The sequence below is a fragment of the Sinohyriopsis cumingii genome, chromosome 1 (assembly GCF_028554795.1).
Source record: "Sinohyriopsis cumingii isolate HCF-2022 chromosome 1, ASM2855479v2, whole genome shotgun sequence".
In the NCBI taxonomy this organism is placed as follows: domain Eukaryota; kingdom Metazoa; phylum Mollusca; class Bivalvia; order Unionida; family Unionidae; genus Sinohyriopsis; species Sinohyriopsis cumingii.
Window position 1 is genome coordinate 61,052,954 of NC_142961.1, and position 13,187 is coordinate 61,066,140.

At 33.3% G+C, this 13,187-nt stretch overlaps 1 protein-coding gene across 1 annotated transcript in view; it reads right to left on the reverse strand.

Moving 5' to 3' along the window:
• Positions 1–6,554: 6,554 nt before the first annotated feature.
• LOC149806958 (phospholipase A-2-activating protein-like) overlaps positions 6,555–13,187 on the reverse strand; it is a 43,171-nt gene continuing 36,538 nt past the window's right edge. Inside the window, exons 10-12 of the mRNA XM_089960150.1 lie at positions 12,823–12,942; positions 11,633–11,779; positions 6,555–8,482 (exon numbers count right to left, since the gene is read on the reverse strand). Of these exons, the coding sequence (XP_089816276.1) occupies positions 7,923–8,482; positions 11,633–11,779; positions 12,823–12,942 (827 nt within the window). The 3' untranslated portion in view covers positions 6,555–7,922. The remainder of the gene's footprint in view (positions 8,483–11,632; positions 11,780–12,822; positions 12,943–13,187) is intronic.

Genomic DNA, 13,187 nt, shown 5'->3' on the forward strand with positions numbered 1-13,187 from the left:
AACATCTCAGTCTGACATGCCGTACAGTATGGACCGATTCTCTTCAGCTTGGGGAAATAAATTAATCTTGATAATTAATGGTAATATAGGGCACAATTAATTTGAAAAAATTATAAATAGTAATAGCAACTGAACTCGCAGTGTAATAAATAAATTAATGTAAGGGAATTGCTTTTCGCGTAAATAGTATCACCATGCAATTACAGAATTTTAAAATGTCCTATTATAATAGTTTTGCATAAATATTCTCTCTCTCTCTCTCTCTCTCTCTCTCTCTCTCTCTCTCTCTCTGTAATGTTTTTTGTTGGCTAACCATGACTTTTAGTCACTAAAAAAAAATAGTTTGTCTCAAAATGTTATCTTTCTGTACAGGAGATTTGTGTTCACAACTAAATATAATTTTTTGTGAGAAAAAAAACGATGGCACCATAAAACGGCTGTTTACTCAATGTGATTCACTGGATAATGCACATTCCGTGATAAACAATAGTTTGATGAAGTGGAGAGTATTTACAAAGGGGATGTTAGAATGTTAAAGTGATTTAATAGATTTTATTTTATCTATTTATTTTTAATGCAACAACTACGTTTGTGGATATGTGATAATTAATGGGTCCACAGCCCAAATAAGGATAAAATAGTGGTTAATGTTTTAAAGTTCTGTATAATAAAAAAAAATGAAGGTCACAGCGTGTAACAATTTTTGTTATAAGTCTATTCCATTGAACGAGGGTCAACTGAAAAGAGAAATAATACTAATAGTTCACATCTGTATGCAATTGGGGAAGAGAAAGGGGTGCGTAGACGGTGCATTCTACAAAGTCACGTTATTTTACCTCAATAATTTTCCTTCTTTAAATCTCAGTCACTTTGACCTTTGAGTTAAAACCCCAAACTCGATGTGTCTTGTCCTACATGCAGGTCATCAAATAGTTTGTTATGTTTTGTGACAGAAGACTTTAGTCATTCTGTGGAAATCATTGTTCTTCTTGAAGTTCCTCTGACTTTGACCTTTAAATACAATGTCAATGTCAATAGGTGTCTTTCTTACCTCAAATGCCAACTATCTACAAAACTTAATCAAGTCATATGGTAAATAATGATACACTCAAAGGTCTCATAAAGAGCAAATCAAACACCCGCGTAATCGTGGCTTGATAGTCCATGTTTCATACATTTCCAAGGTCCTCAAGATAACAGTCATTGTCAACTGAAAGGATCTTACACAATCAAATACCACGCTAACGTTTCCCTAATCGCCTAATGACCACACACCACGAAACTATAATTTCACATTAGTATAGTTTTCCTTGTTTCACCTTTGTATGATTAGTCAGTTAGCTTTTTCTGGGATGAATATAAGTACTTCACTCAATGGAAGACAAACACGACCCATGTATCTAATACAAAGAACCACTTGTACCCCAAATTACCAAACTAGCATACCTGCAAATAAATCAGGGATGGTTCATTTGACGAAACTAATTCATGCCATCATCAAGTCTCATGAGTACTGTAAACCACGACGTCAGCTCCCAAAAACTGGTCAGTCACTCGGGTTCAGATATATCCTCTTTACCCGACTCCTCATAATGGATGAATAATTACAAGCCACAAACGGAGACACAAATACAAATAGCACATACCCTAGGTTTATTAAAATAACTCAAGTAATTCTGTGGAAATCGTGTTTCATTCTTTTAATCCCTTTGGCTTTACCTTTGTCATTTAGGCCCCAAAATGAGCAAATGTCTTTCTTGTCTCAAATGTAAGCTACGCACAAAGCTTGCAAACATAATGAGTTTAAAACAGATCGTGCGGAAATCATTTCAGCTTTTAGTCACTGTGATCCGGACAGGCTGATCCCAAAATCAGTAGGTGTCTTTATTATCTCAAGCCGCTTACAAAGTTTGGTCACAGTATCTATATTTGTTAGGAAAACATTTTATTTATTGCAGTCAGTGTGACCTTAACCGTTGACATTTGAAGCCATAATCAATAGGCATTTTCTTTGACCCAAATGAAAGCTACTTATAAACATTTGGTAATGATAAATGGTGAAGAACTCAAGTAACTGTGCAGAAGCGAAATTGGGAACAGACGAAAAGACGGACATGATAATAATAAAAGGTTCCGCATTATGGCTAACGCAAACAAATTGTTACATAAAAAACATTAAATGCATTTAAAAGTTTCTTTAATTTTATTATGGCATAATTGTAAAAAATATAACTGCTGCATTGATCTTGGATAACAATATATTTAAATTTTAATGAAGAAAACCCATTTGACCATTATTATGCACATGTCTGCGTTGAATTTTGCAGCTAGTGGGTTAAAGCAACTTTTTCCAGCGTTAAAAGGTATTCTCTAACGTATTAGAAACGTGTTTGAATGCATTAGTTGCAAATTGTAACGTTTTCCGTTTGCTTTGGTTTGACATTAACATCATCCGATATTCTTATATCACTGTCAAAGTCATGACGGTACGTAGAAAGGTAGCTATCTATATGTATAGTGCATAGGGTTTCAATTCCGACAATATACTGCTAAATTATAGTTTGGTTTTGCAAATGGAAAAGCTAAAAACTGTTTAAATCTAAAGGAAGATAAACCGTTTCTGACAAGTGAGCAAGACATTACTACCTCAAGTGGATTTGAATATATATATATATATATATATATATATATATATATATATATATATATATATATATATATATATATATATATATATATATATATATATATAAGCGATTACATTAACCGTTTGTGAATGACTGACAAGAGAGACCTGAAAGGAATGAGAACATACGGAGGTTACTATTTTCTGTACAGGTTAAAATAAACTGCATTGTAAATGTATGGTCAAGTTCCTTTGTTCACTATACATCAATTTGTTTCTTGTCACCCAGAAATAAAACGACATGGAACATGTGTATTCAAAACCTATTAGTTACCCCCACACACACACACCCACACACATGTTTACCACGTATGCATCCTGATTGTCACAATTGCTGTAAAAGTGATCAATTAACATGATCAAAAGATTCCGCGGACTATCATTTCTAGCAAATGTTGTGCGACTTTAATTGAATACAAAGACACTACTATAGGCAACCAACAGATCAAAAGGACAAAGGAATTTCGTCAAAAGTAAATATAATTATAAAAAGATCATACCACCACCCCCGGTTCAGGACCGTTGGTAAAATTCAAGAATCTTAAGAGTCGATACAAAGTCGAATGATTGAAGGTAGTAATACACCTGTTTATATTGCACAATAGACTAGTCTTCTATTTTCATCATTTGTTTCAATCTTTGATGAACTATAGAGCTTAAAAATATTTGTCATACATCATGAAATTTAAAAAGTCAGAAGAAGATTGAAGCAAAAGAAAATCACTCTGAGCTCAAAACGAACAAGTTATGGAAGAGATTTTTATTAAAAATCAACATGTCCTTCTATTAAAAGTAAGTGAGAAGTGAAATACGCATAATTTACACACACACACACACACACACATACATATATAGTTATGTATGTTTATTTTCTACTTGACCGGATTTATTTATTTTTAAAATTTTATTCTGTAAACAACTAATAAATAGTTAAAATATTCTCTGTGTATGGGTTTAATATCAGGATCATTGATAATAAAAGTAAACATGTTTATTTCGGTCTGGTCTAGGTTGTTGGGATTCCCCTACAATTTACCCTGGTACCTGACATTGTCCAGGCTATATATTATAATGTTAGCAACAAACTGTCTAAAAATAACTAACATTTTATTTTTTAAACATTAAGAACTTTCTTGAAAGTTATTTTCCAATAGGTATGTTTTTTTTTAAATGTTAATTGTGACGTAAGGTCATTAGGGGACCATATTATCTTGTCACTGGAAAGATTATTCATTTGTGCTTAATATCAAGCAGAACCAATTTGTATTATTGCGGTGTCCAGTAGTTCATTTAGGATGGAATTTATTTTTTTAAATTGTTCAAATCAAGTGAATAGTCTATGGAAATACAGTGCTCATTAAAAATTAATATTCTTGGACAAAGACATTCCCCGGGATTTATAGTGAATTCAAGCCTGGAATTATACTACTGTGTTTCAGCAAAAGAATGTTGGTTCAACAACACAATACAGGTCGCCACAGGCATATCAACGCCTTCAACATTGGACTCAACTTGTCCAGTAGTTCATTTAGGATGGAATTTATTTTTTTAAATTGTTCAAATCAAGTGAATAGTCTATGGAAATACAGTGCTCATTAAAAATTAATATTCTTGGACAAAGACATTCCCTGGGATTTATAGTGAATTCAAGCCTGGAATTATACTACTGTGTTTCAGCAAAAGAATGTTGGTTCAACAACACAATACAGGTCGCCACAGGCATATCAACGCCTTCAGCATTGGACTTAACTTGGATTCTACTAAAGTTTTTTCAGAACTTTAAACTATTAGGACTTGTGTCTGTAATTCTAGGATTATTTTGGGATTTAATTCACAATACCATAACTTCTTTTTTCATTTTCACTTGGTATTCTAGGAAAATAAATTATTTGTTGAATATTAAAAGCTTGTCGATTTTCGTTTTTTACTATTACTTATTTTAAAGAGCCTAGACTGGCAACTATGTAAATATATTAATATATACATAATATAAATAAAATTGGGTAACCATTGATTCTGCTGATAGAAGCAAGAACAAATAATAGTAGTCGTACATATTAAAACTTACCAGAAATATTAAAATGAGAATTATATACCACTTACAAATATCCTTAATTTTCCAACTTTTCAATATGCAAACCTTTCAAAATTTTTATTATTTTCCCCCTCTTTCTGTCTTACGTGGGTCTAAAAGTTAAATTCAATTCCTGGGTGAGTGATGGAAGAATGGTTTCAACTATCTGAAACAGGATTATGCACATCAATTGCAATGAGTGGAATCACTAGACGGACATACCCATAAAGTGTAAACCAATGCTCACCATTGATCTTGATTCTGGCCTTTTCTCATCCTCATGTCCTAATGTCACACAATTTCTAAAGTTTTTGCAAGAAGACGATGTAAAACAAGTTTTACAGTGTCAACCACTTGATCAGTTTCCCTTACATTGACCTTCCTACCTCGAGAACAGTAGGTTCCTATCTTGTAACAAACCATTTACAAAGTTTGTGCATAAAGACATTGTAAAACAAGTTCTCATTACAACTTCAACCTTCCAGCATTTGACTCCAACTTGGTCTCTTACCTCCTTGCCAATCATAGAAAGCTATCCACAGGGTTGAGTGCAAGTATGAAACTTGTAATTCAAGATATCATGAGACCAGGTTGGCCGATGATATTTCAATAAAACTACCACTTCACAAATGAAGCGAAAACAACGCTTGCAACATCTTTAATCTTCTTTAAGCAACAGAAGTGCTTAAAGGTTTTCAATTGCCTAGGCAGAAGTCAGATTATCAAGGCAGCTCAACGTGTATTGAGAAACTGGCACAATATTGTGAACCGTTGGTTGTTGCTGGAATGGATTTGTTCATTCGTCAAGGGATGTAAATGAGAGAAGGGGTTGAAAAGTATATCAGAATTATGATCGAATAACTGCGAGCAGGGATTGCTTGATCTAATACATTATCCGATCGTAATATATTTAGAAACAAACATTAGAGGATGCAGTTACAATTCCTTACCAAGGAAAAGTCCATCCCCCACCTAAGGTATGTGAAGCATCTTCAAGTTTCGCGTGGGATACCAGCTAGGGTTTACGCATCCTTTTATGCATGGATACAGTTTGTGCAAAAAGAAAATCTTTCTACAAAAGGTAGAGTAACCAGCATAGTTTCGAAGCTGCAAGACGTTTAAGATAACCTGTTGTTTTGCTTACATCTATCAGTCTAATCAGGTAAAGCATTTTAAGAAGAAATATATTTCACATTATAGGATCAAATGCCTAATTTATTCAATGAGGCATGAAAAAGCAGTTCTAGTATTGGTAACAAATGGTAAGCAGTTCTTCTCAGGATGAATGTATACATTAAATTTCCCAACTTCACATCTTGTAAGAGTCCAAGAAATGAACCTTAATGTATGATATACACTAATCAAAGTGCGCAAATAGGTCACTGTGATCTATTTTTATAGCAATGGGTAGTTATTTTTAAAAGATAGGTCCTTCAACTTTCAAAACTGTACATGCAACAGTTTCCAAGAAACAGACCAAAATACTAAGTCTCCATGACTACAATAACATACTTGTACTCATATTTTTTTTATTATAAGGTTCCATTTCCAGAAAATATCTATTTCAGTCTGATATTTTTATGACTGAAGATATCGTTTTGCAATTTTCTTTGTTTCTTTCTGGGTTTTACATTTTACAAACCTGTCTTGTCAGTTCAAGCATGTCACTTCAAGAAAAGACTGACAGACAGGTAGATTGTTTACTCATCCTGACTGGAAAAACTCCGTGCTCAAAATATGATCTCAATTTTCAATCTATCAAATCCTTCTTTGCAAAAATGAACAAGAAAAGTATGATATACACAAGAATTTTATTGTAAACCATAATATGAAACAGTTTATCTCAGCACTGTTAACATTTATTTTTCATACTGAACTCTGAAGTCTTTTAGCCACACTACCCTGGCATCTAGCACCTGCTATAGGAACAAGAGATAATCTGATCAAAACAGAACAATAATTTGCTAAAAAAACAATTATATCATGGATCCTAACTATTGTACAAAGCATGTTTTAGCTATTTTTACAAAAAATGAAATGTATTCTTTTTTTTTAAAATATCATCAAGGAAAGTTGCAGTAAATATTTCACATCATATACTTGACGAGAGGAGAGGAACTAATACTTTCTTTAACATTTTCAAAACTATTATGTTCACCCTTCAACAGCAACTAAGACAGGAAAAACATGCAAGTAAAAACATGTTTATACAGATACTTTATTCAAACCAGCAGTGTGGCCTTATATAATTATTTCTGATTCTTTTATGAACTGATCAGTTTTACATCAAACTTCGAGCCTACATTTGTTGGACTTGTTAGTGCTGAATCCCAACCTTTTAAATTTTGCATTTGCATACTAAATGATAGCTCCAATGCCCATGATGTTAAAACAATTATAGGAAATATGTTTCTGACAAGAAGAAAACATTAAAATAAGATGCATACCAAAAAGCTTCATAGCTCTATTTTTTAACCATATTTTATCATTTCCACAGTATGAAGACAAAAATGATTAGTTTTTATTTGTCTTTCAGCAACTAAATAAACATGCATGTGGGGTTTTGTGATGAAGCTAGCTGAGTTTGCTTTTCCATATCCAGTGAAACTCTGATATTTTCATTAAGGCAATAAATTCCTCTCAACCTCCCTCTTATTCCCTGAATATGCCAAGAAATGGCTGGACACCTTAGCTGTGGAGTTGGTAGTACATTAACTGTAATGATTCATTCATGTTGGAGATCTCCCAGATCTGAGGTACATAGAATCAAATGAAATGTATTACAAAAATGATAAAGCTTAGTGCTAAATGGTCATTTGCTTCCAGTGGGTTGGTGGTTCTTCCCATGGTTTTCCTGGCTTCTTATGCAACTGAATATAATGGCTGTCATGTATCATGTGCTAATCTGTCCTCAGCCAAGTGAACAGATACTTATAACAATGTATTGACATGCATGCACTTGCAAGTTGCTTTTTCAAAATAAGAGTGTCATGAAAAAACATTCAACTTGTAGGATTCCACGATATGATTTTAAAAACAAAGAATATGAATTTAAAGAAATTTAAAAGGAAAAAGTCCAAAGCAATATACATAAACCAAAACAGAATCAATGATAATGTTACTTTAAATAACAATATTCAGTACATATTATTTAACAACACATCATCTTAGATTTATCAACAGCTCTTCTAAGCAATCAGCTACTTTCTTGGGCTCTGATACCCTGGTCAATTTTCCAAGAATGTCTGTTACACCAAGTGATATTGCCATCACCTTGACAGCCAAATCAGTCTTAATGAGGGTACCAACACAGACTAGGAGTCTAAATTCTGCTTCCGGGTCTAGTTCTTCTTGCAGCAACGACAAGGCTGCCGATAAACATAAGGAAACTCCATCGAGATCTGAGCCTGAGCCTAGGAGTACTGAATAGTTGAGTAGAAGTGTGGCTAAAGCTATTTGGACATTTTTATTTCGGGATGCTTTGCAACTCAAAGCCTTCATAAGGACCAATTCGAGACTGTCACCACACAATTTTCGGCCTGCAGGCTGGAAAGACATGTTACATAAGCCTCGGAGTGATAACGTTTGACACTGGGGTGGAGAGTCAGCTGAAAGGTACTTAAGTAGTGTCTGTAAAATCTTGCTGTCACAACACAGAGTCTCATTAGCATCTGGACTTCTAAGGCATAAACGCAACACATCAAGGGCTGGGAATACATATTCTGAAAGGTTATAACATGTTTAATGTAAAAAATTACAGCCTCCATATGGTCTTCCAACAAAGCTCTTCAAACAATATAAAAAAACAGATTTAAAGACCAAAATGTACTAGAAAAGTATATAAAATGTACTTAAAAATTATACAAACTGCATTCAATAATGTTCTTTCTGATAATTTGACATTAGTATTCCTTGTTCCTGCTTTGTACACACTGCTATGTAAATATCAAAATAATATTGATCATTAGTGTACAAATGTTTTAATCTGAAGCATAAATATGAAATAAAGCTGAACCTTAAAGACAGGAAAGAAAAGGTTTCTGAACAATCAGCATGAATAATAAAAATTTATATCATGATACAAAAAGCACATCTGATCACCAAAACTTCAGTCCCTGCATACGAAATCAAATATGGTCAACAAATTATGAACGCCTTTAATCTTTGTTTCCTCAGTCTTCATGCAGATTAGTTTACAGCATGTACAGATAATCAAAATAAAAATATTTTCCAAAAAAAGGACCTGTTTTATTCACTTCAATTTTTTTTTAAATTTCCATCTCAAGGCAGTATTTCTCGTTCAAATTTTACTATGTAGCTCCAATCAGAATGTATCAAGGACATTAACAGCAGCTTTGCCTAATGACAGAGTGATATTTTGATTCCTTTCATAATACGATTGTCTCTACCTTTTGAAAGTGTTTTCAGGAAACTTTACTTTTTTGATAATACATACACCTGATCATTTAACATTTTATCTCAACAAGTACAACCCAATGTACTCATGTATCATCCATAATATCCAACAATACAGAGCTATAAGTATTATGGTCTTTCTAACATAAAGAGACTCTCAAAACGGTAATGATTTAATTAAATGAATTGATGAATTTCCAACTTTCCAGGCCTTGGCAAGCAAAAGAAAACATAATTCAACAAGTTTCATAAATATTGTTGTTGTTGTTATAGGGTTTAATGACATTTTTCAGCATATGATAGGCTATACATGGTGGCCAGTATTAATTTTGGAGGAAGAACCCGGGAAAACCCCAGAAAGAACCACCGACCCACGAGAAGTTCATAAATGTAATATTATGTCATTAACTATTTGATATTCTTTTTATCACATAGATTTCAGTCTAGTGAAAATAGTTTAGATAAATTATAAATTCATTTATACTAGCTCAAATGCTGCACCTTTCAATTCATGTGGGTAAAACAACAGTTCAGATGTCAATTGAATTAATAATATGTAGTTCTATAACCAACAACATTTAAAAGTAAACTTTTTTAATTATAATTCAAGAAGCAACTGTCCTTCAAAATCAAAAGAACATTTGAAACAGACATTTTTCAACACTGGATCACTGATAAAAATTCCTGTGTGATGTTACATAGTTCACTCAGGGTTAGACAGGCCATAAATAATCAATTTGGATACGAAAATTTCTGCCTAATGTGCATTAATTCCATTACTATTGATGTAGCATTATTGTATATGGCAAAAAAAAGTAGCATTTTAGTTGTTGGATATCCATGTGATGGGATGGTTATGCCTATATGGATGCAGAAATTGTACTAAATTTAGATTAAAGCTGCTGTTAAGAATAGTAATTCAAGATTTAATGTACTGGTGAATGGATATTTGCATTATTTGATTTGGAAAAATGCCATGGCTGGATTACTTTGTTTGTTGTAGACCAGACCTGTCAACCCTGATGAGTTCGTCTCAGAAAGGCAGTTGATTTTTTTCCGTAAGTTTGAAAGTTTGACCAGTTTTCAGTAAGGTGTAATAAAATATCATAAACTGCTATTATAAAGCTGGAAAACATAATTAAAAGTTCAGTATTCGGAACAAGTAATGACAATAAACATTATGTTCAACTGAAACATTTCTAAAGTACGCGTAGACTTTATTTACCACTAGTACAGTACACAAATTTTAGTTCTAAACCCTATGCAGTTCAATGGCTTGCTGCTGTCTCTCCTTGACGTAATTCTTGGAAATTCTTTTTCCATTTCACATGACGATGGCAATCATATTACCCATCACAAGTCATACTCAAATTGACAAATGATGTCCAATAAACATAACTGTGTCTCTTCCAGCCTTTATTCACAAGAATCTGAATATTCCTTTTTATTTTTCCTGTGTTGATTGTTAACACTTTTCAAGAGGCTTATTTTCCTTTTTGTCTTAGACATGCATCACTTGTAGAATGCCAATTTTTAAAAAAAAAAATTATATGATCAACAGTTTGATCATGCAGATGCTTCAAATGAACAAATAGGTGCAGATTAAAGCATCTGATGTGCTGCTGTAAAGTAAGTCTGGTTCCCTGACCAATTTCACTACTTCTAATATGAAACCCAGATCCAAATCAAACATGGATGAACATATTTTCTGGATTTTTCTACAATGATCATTTTTCTGTAGTTTATGCTTTTATGCTGTAAGTCCGTATTTTAAGGGTAATTTTTGTAAGACTTACTACAAAATTGTAAAAGTTGGCAGGTCTGGTAGACCAGCATTTAGCAACATTCTTTTCAAAAACAGTTTGTTTATTTACTCCTATATGTTAACACTGACACCATTGAGGTGAAGTGCTAATAACAGGTTTGAAAACACCCCGATCCCTACACTGACCAATACCCTTAATTTTATTGTAACAAACCTGTATGGTAAACTGGCCAAATTCCAACTGACATTGAGATACGCTGACATATATATATTGGGTCCAACATGAGTTTATGTAAAATAAAAAACTCCATAGTCTATAGTGTTGGAACTGCTGGATATTATTAGTGAGACATAAGTACAATGGAGTGCACATGATTACTGAAGTAAAATGTTCAATAAAGATTGATCCTGTTACTGATAGCCAATTAAGGAATGAAGGGATGGTTTTTAAGAACAATTACCTCAATACCATAACATGAAACTCCATACAATTAATGAGGAGCCAATAAATTTCAAACTCATTGTCGGTGGGTTGAGATTTGGGCTTTTAACATCAAGTGGCTGTTCCATATATCTATGACCAAACACAGCTATTTAGCTCACTGGGTCTGTTGTGGAAATTGCTGAAAGCAGTTCATATTCTTTCCTGAAGTAAAATGCTAACTATGTACTATGAGTTACTTAGGCTTACCATTTGGCCAGCTAAGGACAGAGCTGAGAGTGTTTAGATGCTCTGCACTGAGCTTTTTGTCCTTTATCACTGACTCCAAGTCAGTCAACTTGCTCCCATCAACACACATTCCTGGACCAACTTTCTCATTAAATTCCTTCAGCTTTCCTGAAAAAAGATATTAAAATTTCCTAGTCTCTGTTGTAATAAATTTTGATCCCAGCACATACTCACCCCCTTTATCAACACACAACCATGAGCAAAGACCTTTCATATGAAATATCACTTTGGATATAACATGGCTATAATGAGATCTATCAAGAAAATTTGAGAGAAAAAAACATAACATTTAATCCCAAACAAACAGTGTGCTAGCTGAGCATATTGATGGATGAACATATGAATACCATAACAAACATGTTGTCTAGCCTTTTATGTGTGTTATGTGATGTGATTTGGATTTTTAATATAACTTTAACAATTTTTCAGTCATACTGCTAAGATGTCTGCAATGTGGAAGTTTATAGTGATGTCTAGCACTGGGGCATCATGCCACAGACATGTAGCATGATGTCACAACCAGTCACATTATCCTGACACTAGGCCAACCAGTCCTAACACTAACCTCTTAATGCTGATCGCCAAGCGAGGCAGCTGTTAGTACCATTTTTGTAAGTCTCTGGTATGACTCGGCCGGGGATCAAACCCACAACTTCCCACATCCGAGGTGGGCACTCTAACTACTAGGCCACCAGAGTGGTTTGCCTTTTATGAATAACATTTGTAAGTTTATTCAAGATGCTGTTAATTGTTAAATCATTTTACTCTATATTTGGCTCAAAACAATTAAAACCTTACACACCAGCAGACATATTGCCACAACAATGGCTATTTTGAAATTCTTGTTATTACTCTTTTAAATGGATGCTAGTATCAATATGGACTTTCACTATAAGACTAAATATGATGTCTCATTGATCTTCAATGAAAATGGGTTTGCTCTAATATAGTATGTTAGTACTTCATAAAGGTATTGAATAAGGACCTTTAGAAACCATATTTCCAAAAGAAAAACATACATGTGACATTATTGTCAGAATGAAGATATGAATTTAAAAAGTACCAACTATTTGACCTGTAAGAGTTATTATTATCGTCATCAATATTATTATCATCATCATCATCATCATCATCAATATTTTTATTATTACCTATGATTTGAGTTGGATTGGCTGTGTCAAATGTCAACAATGATTTCTGTGGGAAGAACTTGCTACCATCTGTGGTATTTAATCTTTCAGCACTGTTACTGCTATGATAACTTGAGGACCCTGTGAAATACATAAAGAGCATACAAAAGCCAAACTAGATGGACAACAAGGCAGAAAAGAAATTTTATTCAGTAGTGTCTATAGACATTATTGCATTCATAGGCTGCTCTCACTGAATTTATTAAGCAGGAGGTATAAAAATTGTTGGGCTAGCCAAGCTTATGTATAAACATATGCTATCTTATGGTATTTCAATGCAGATTCATATATAGATGTATATGGATGCAAGTACAACAGAGAATCAT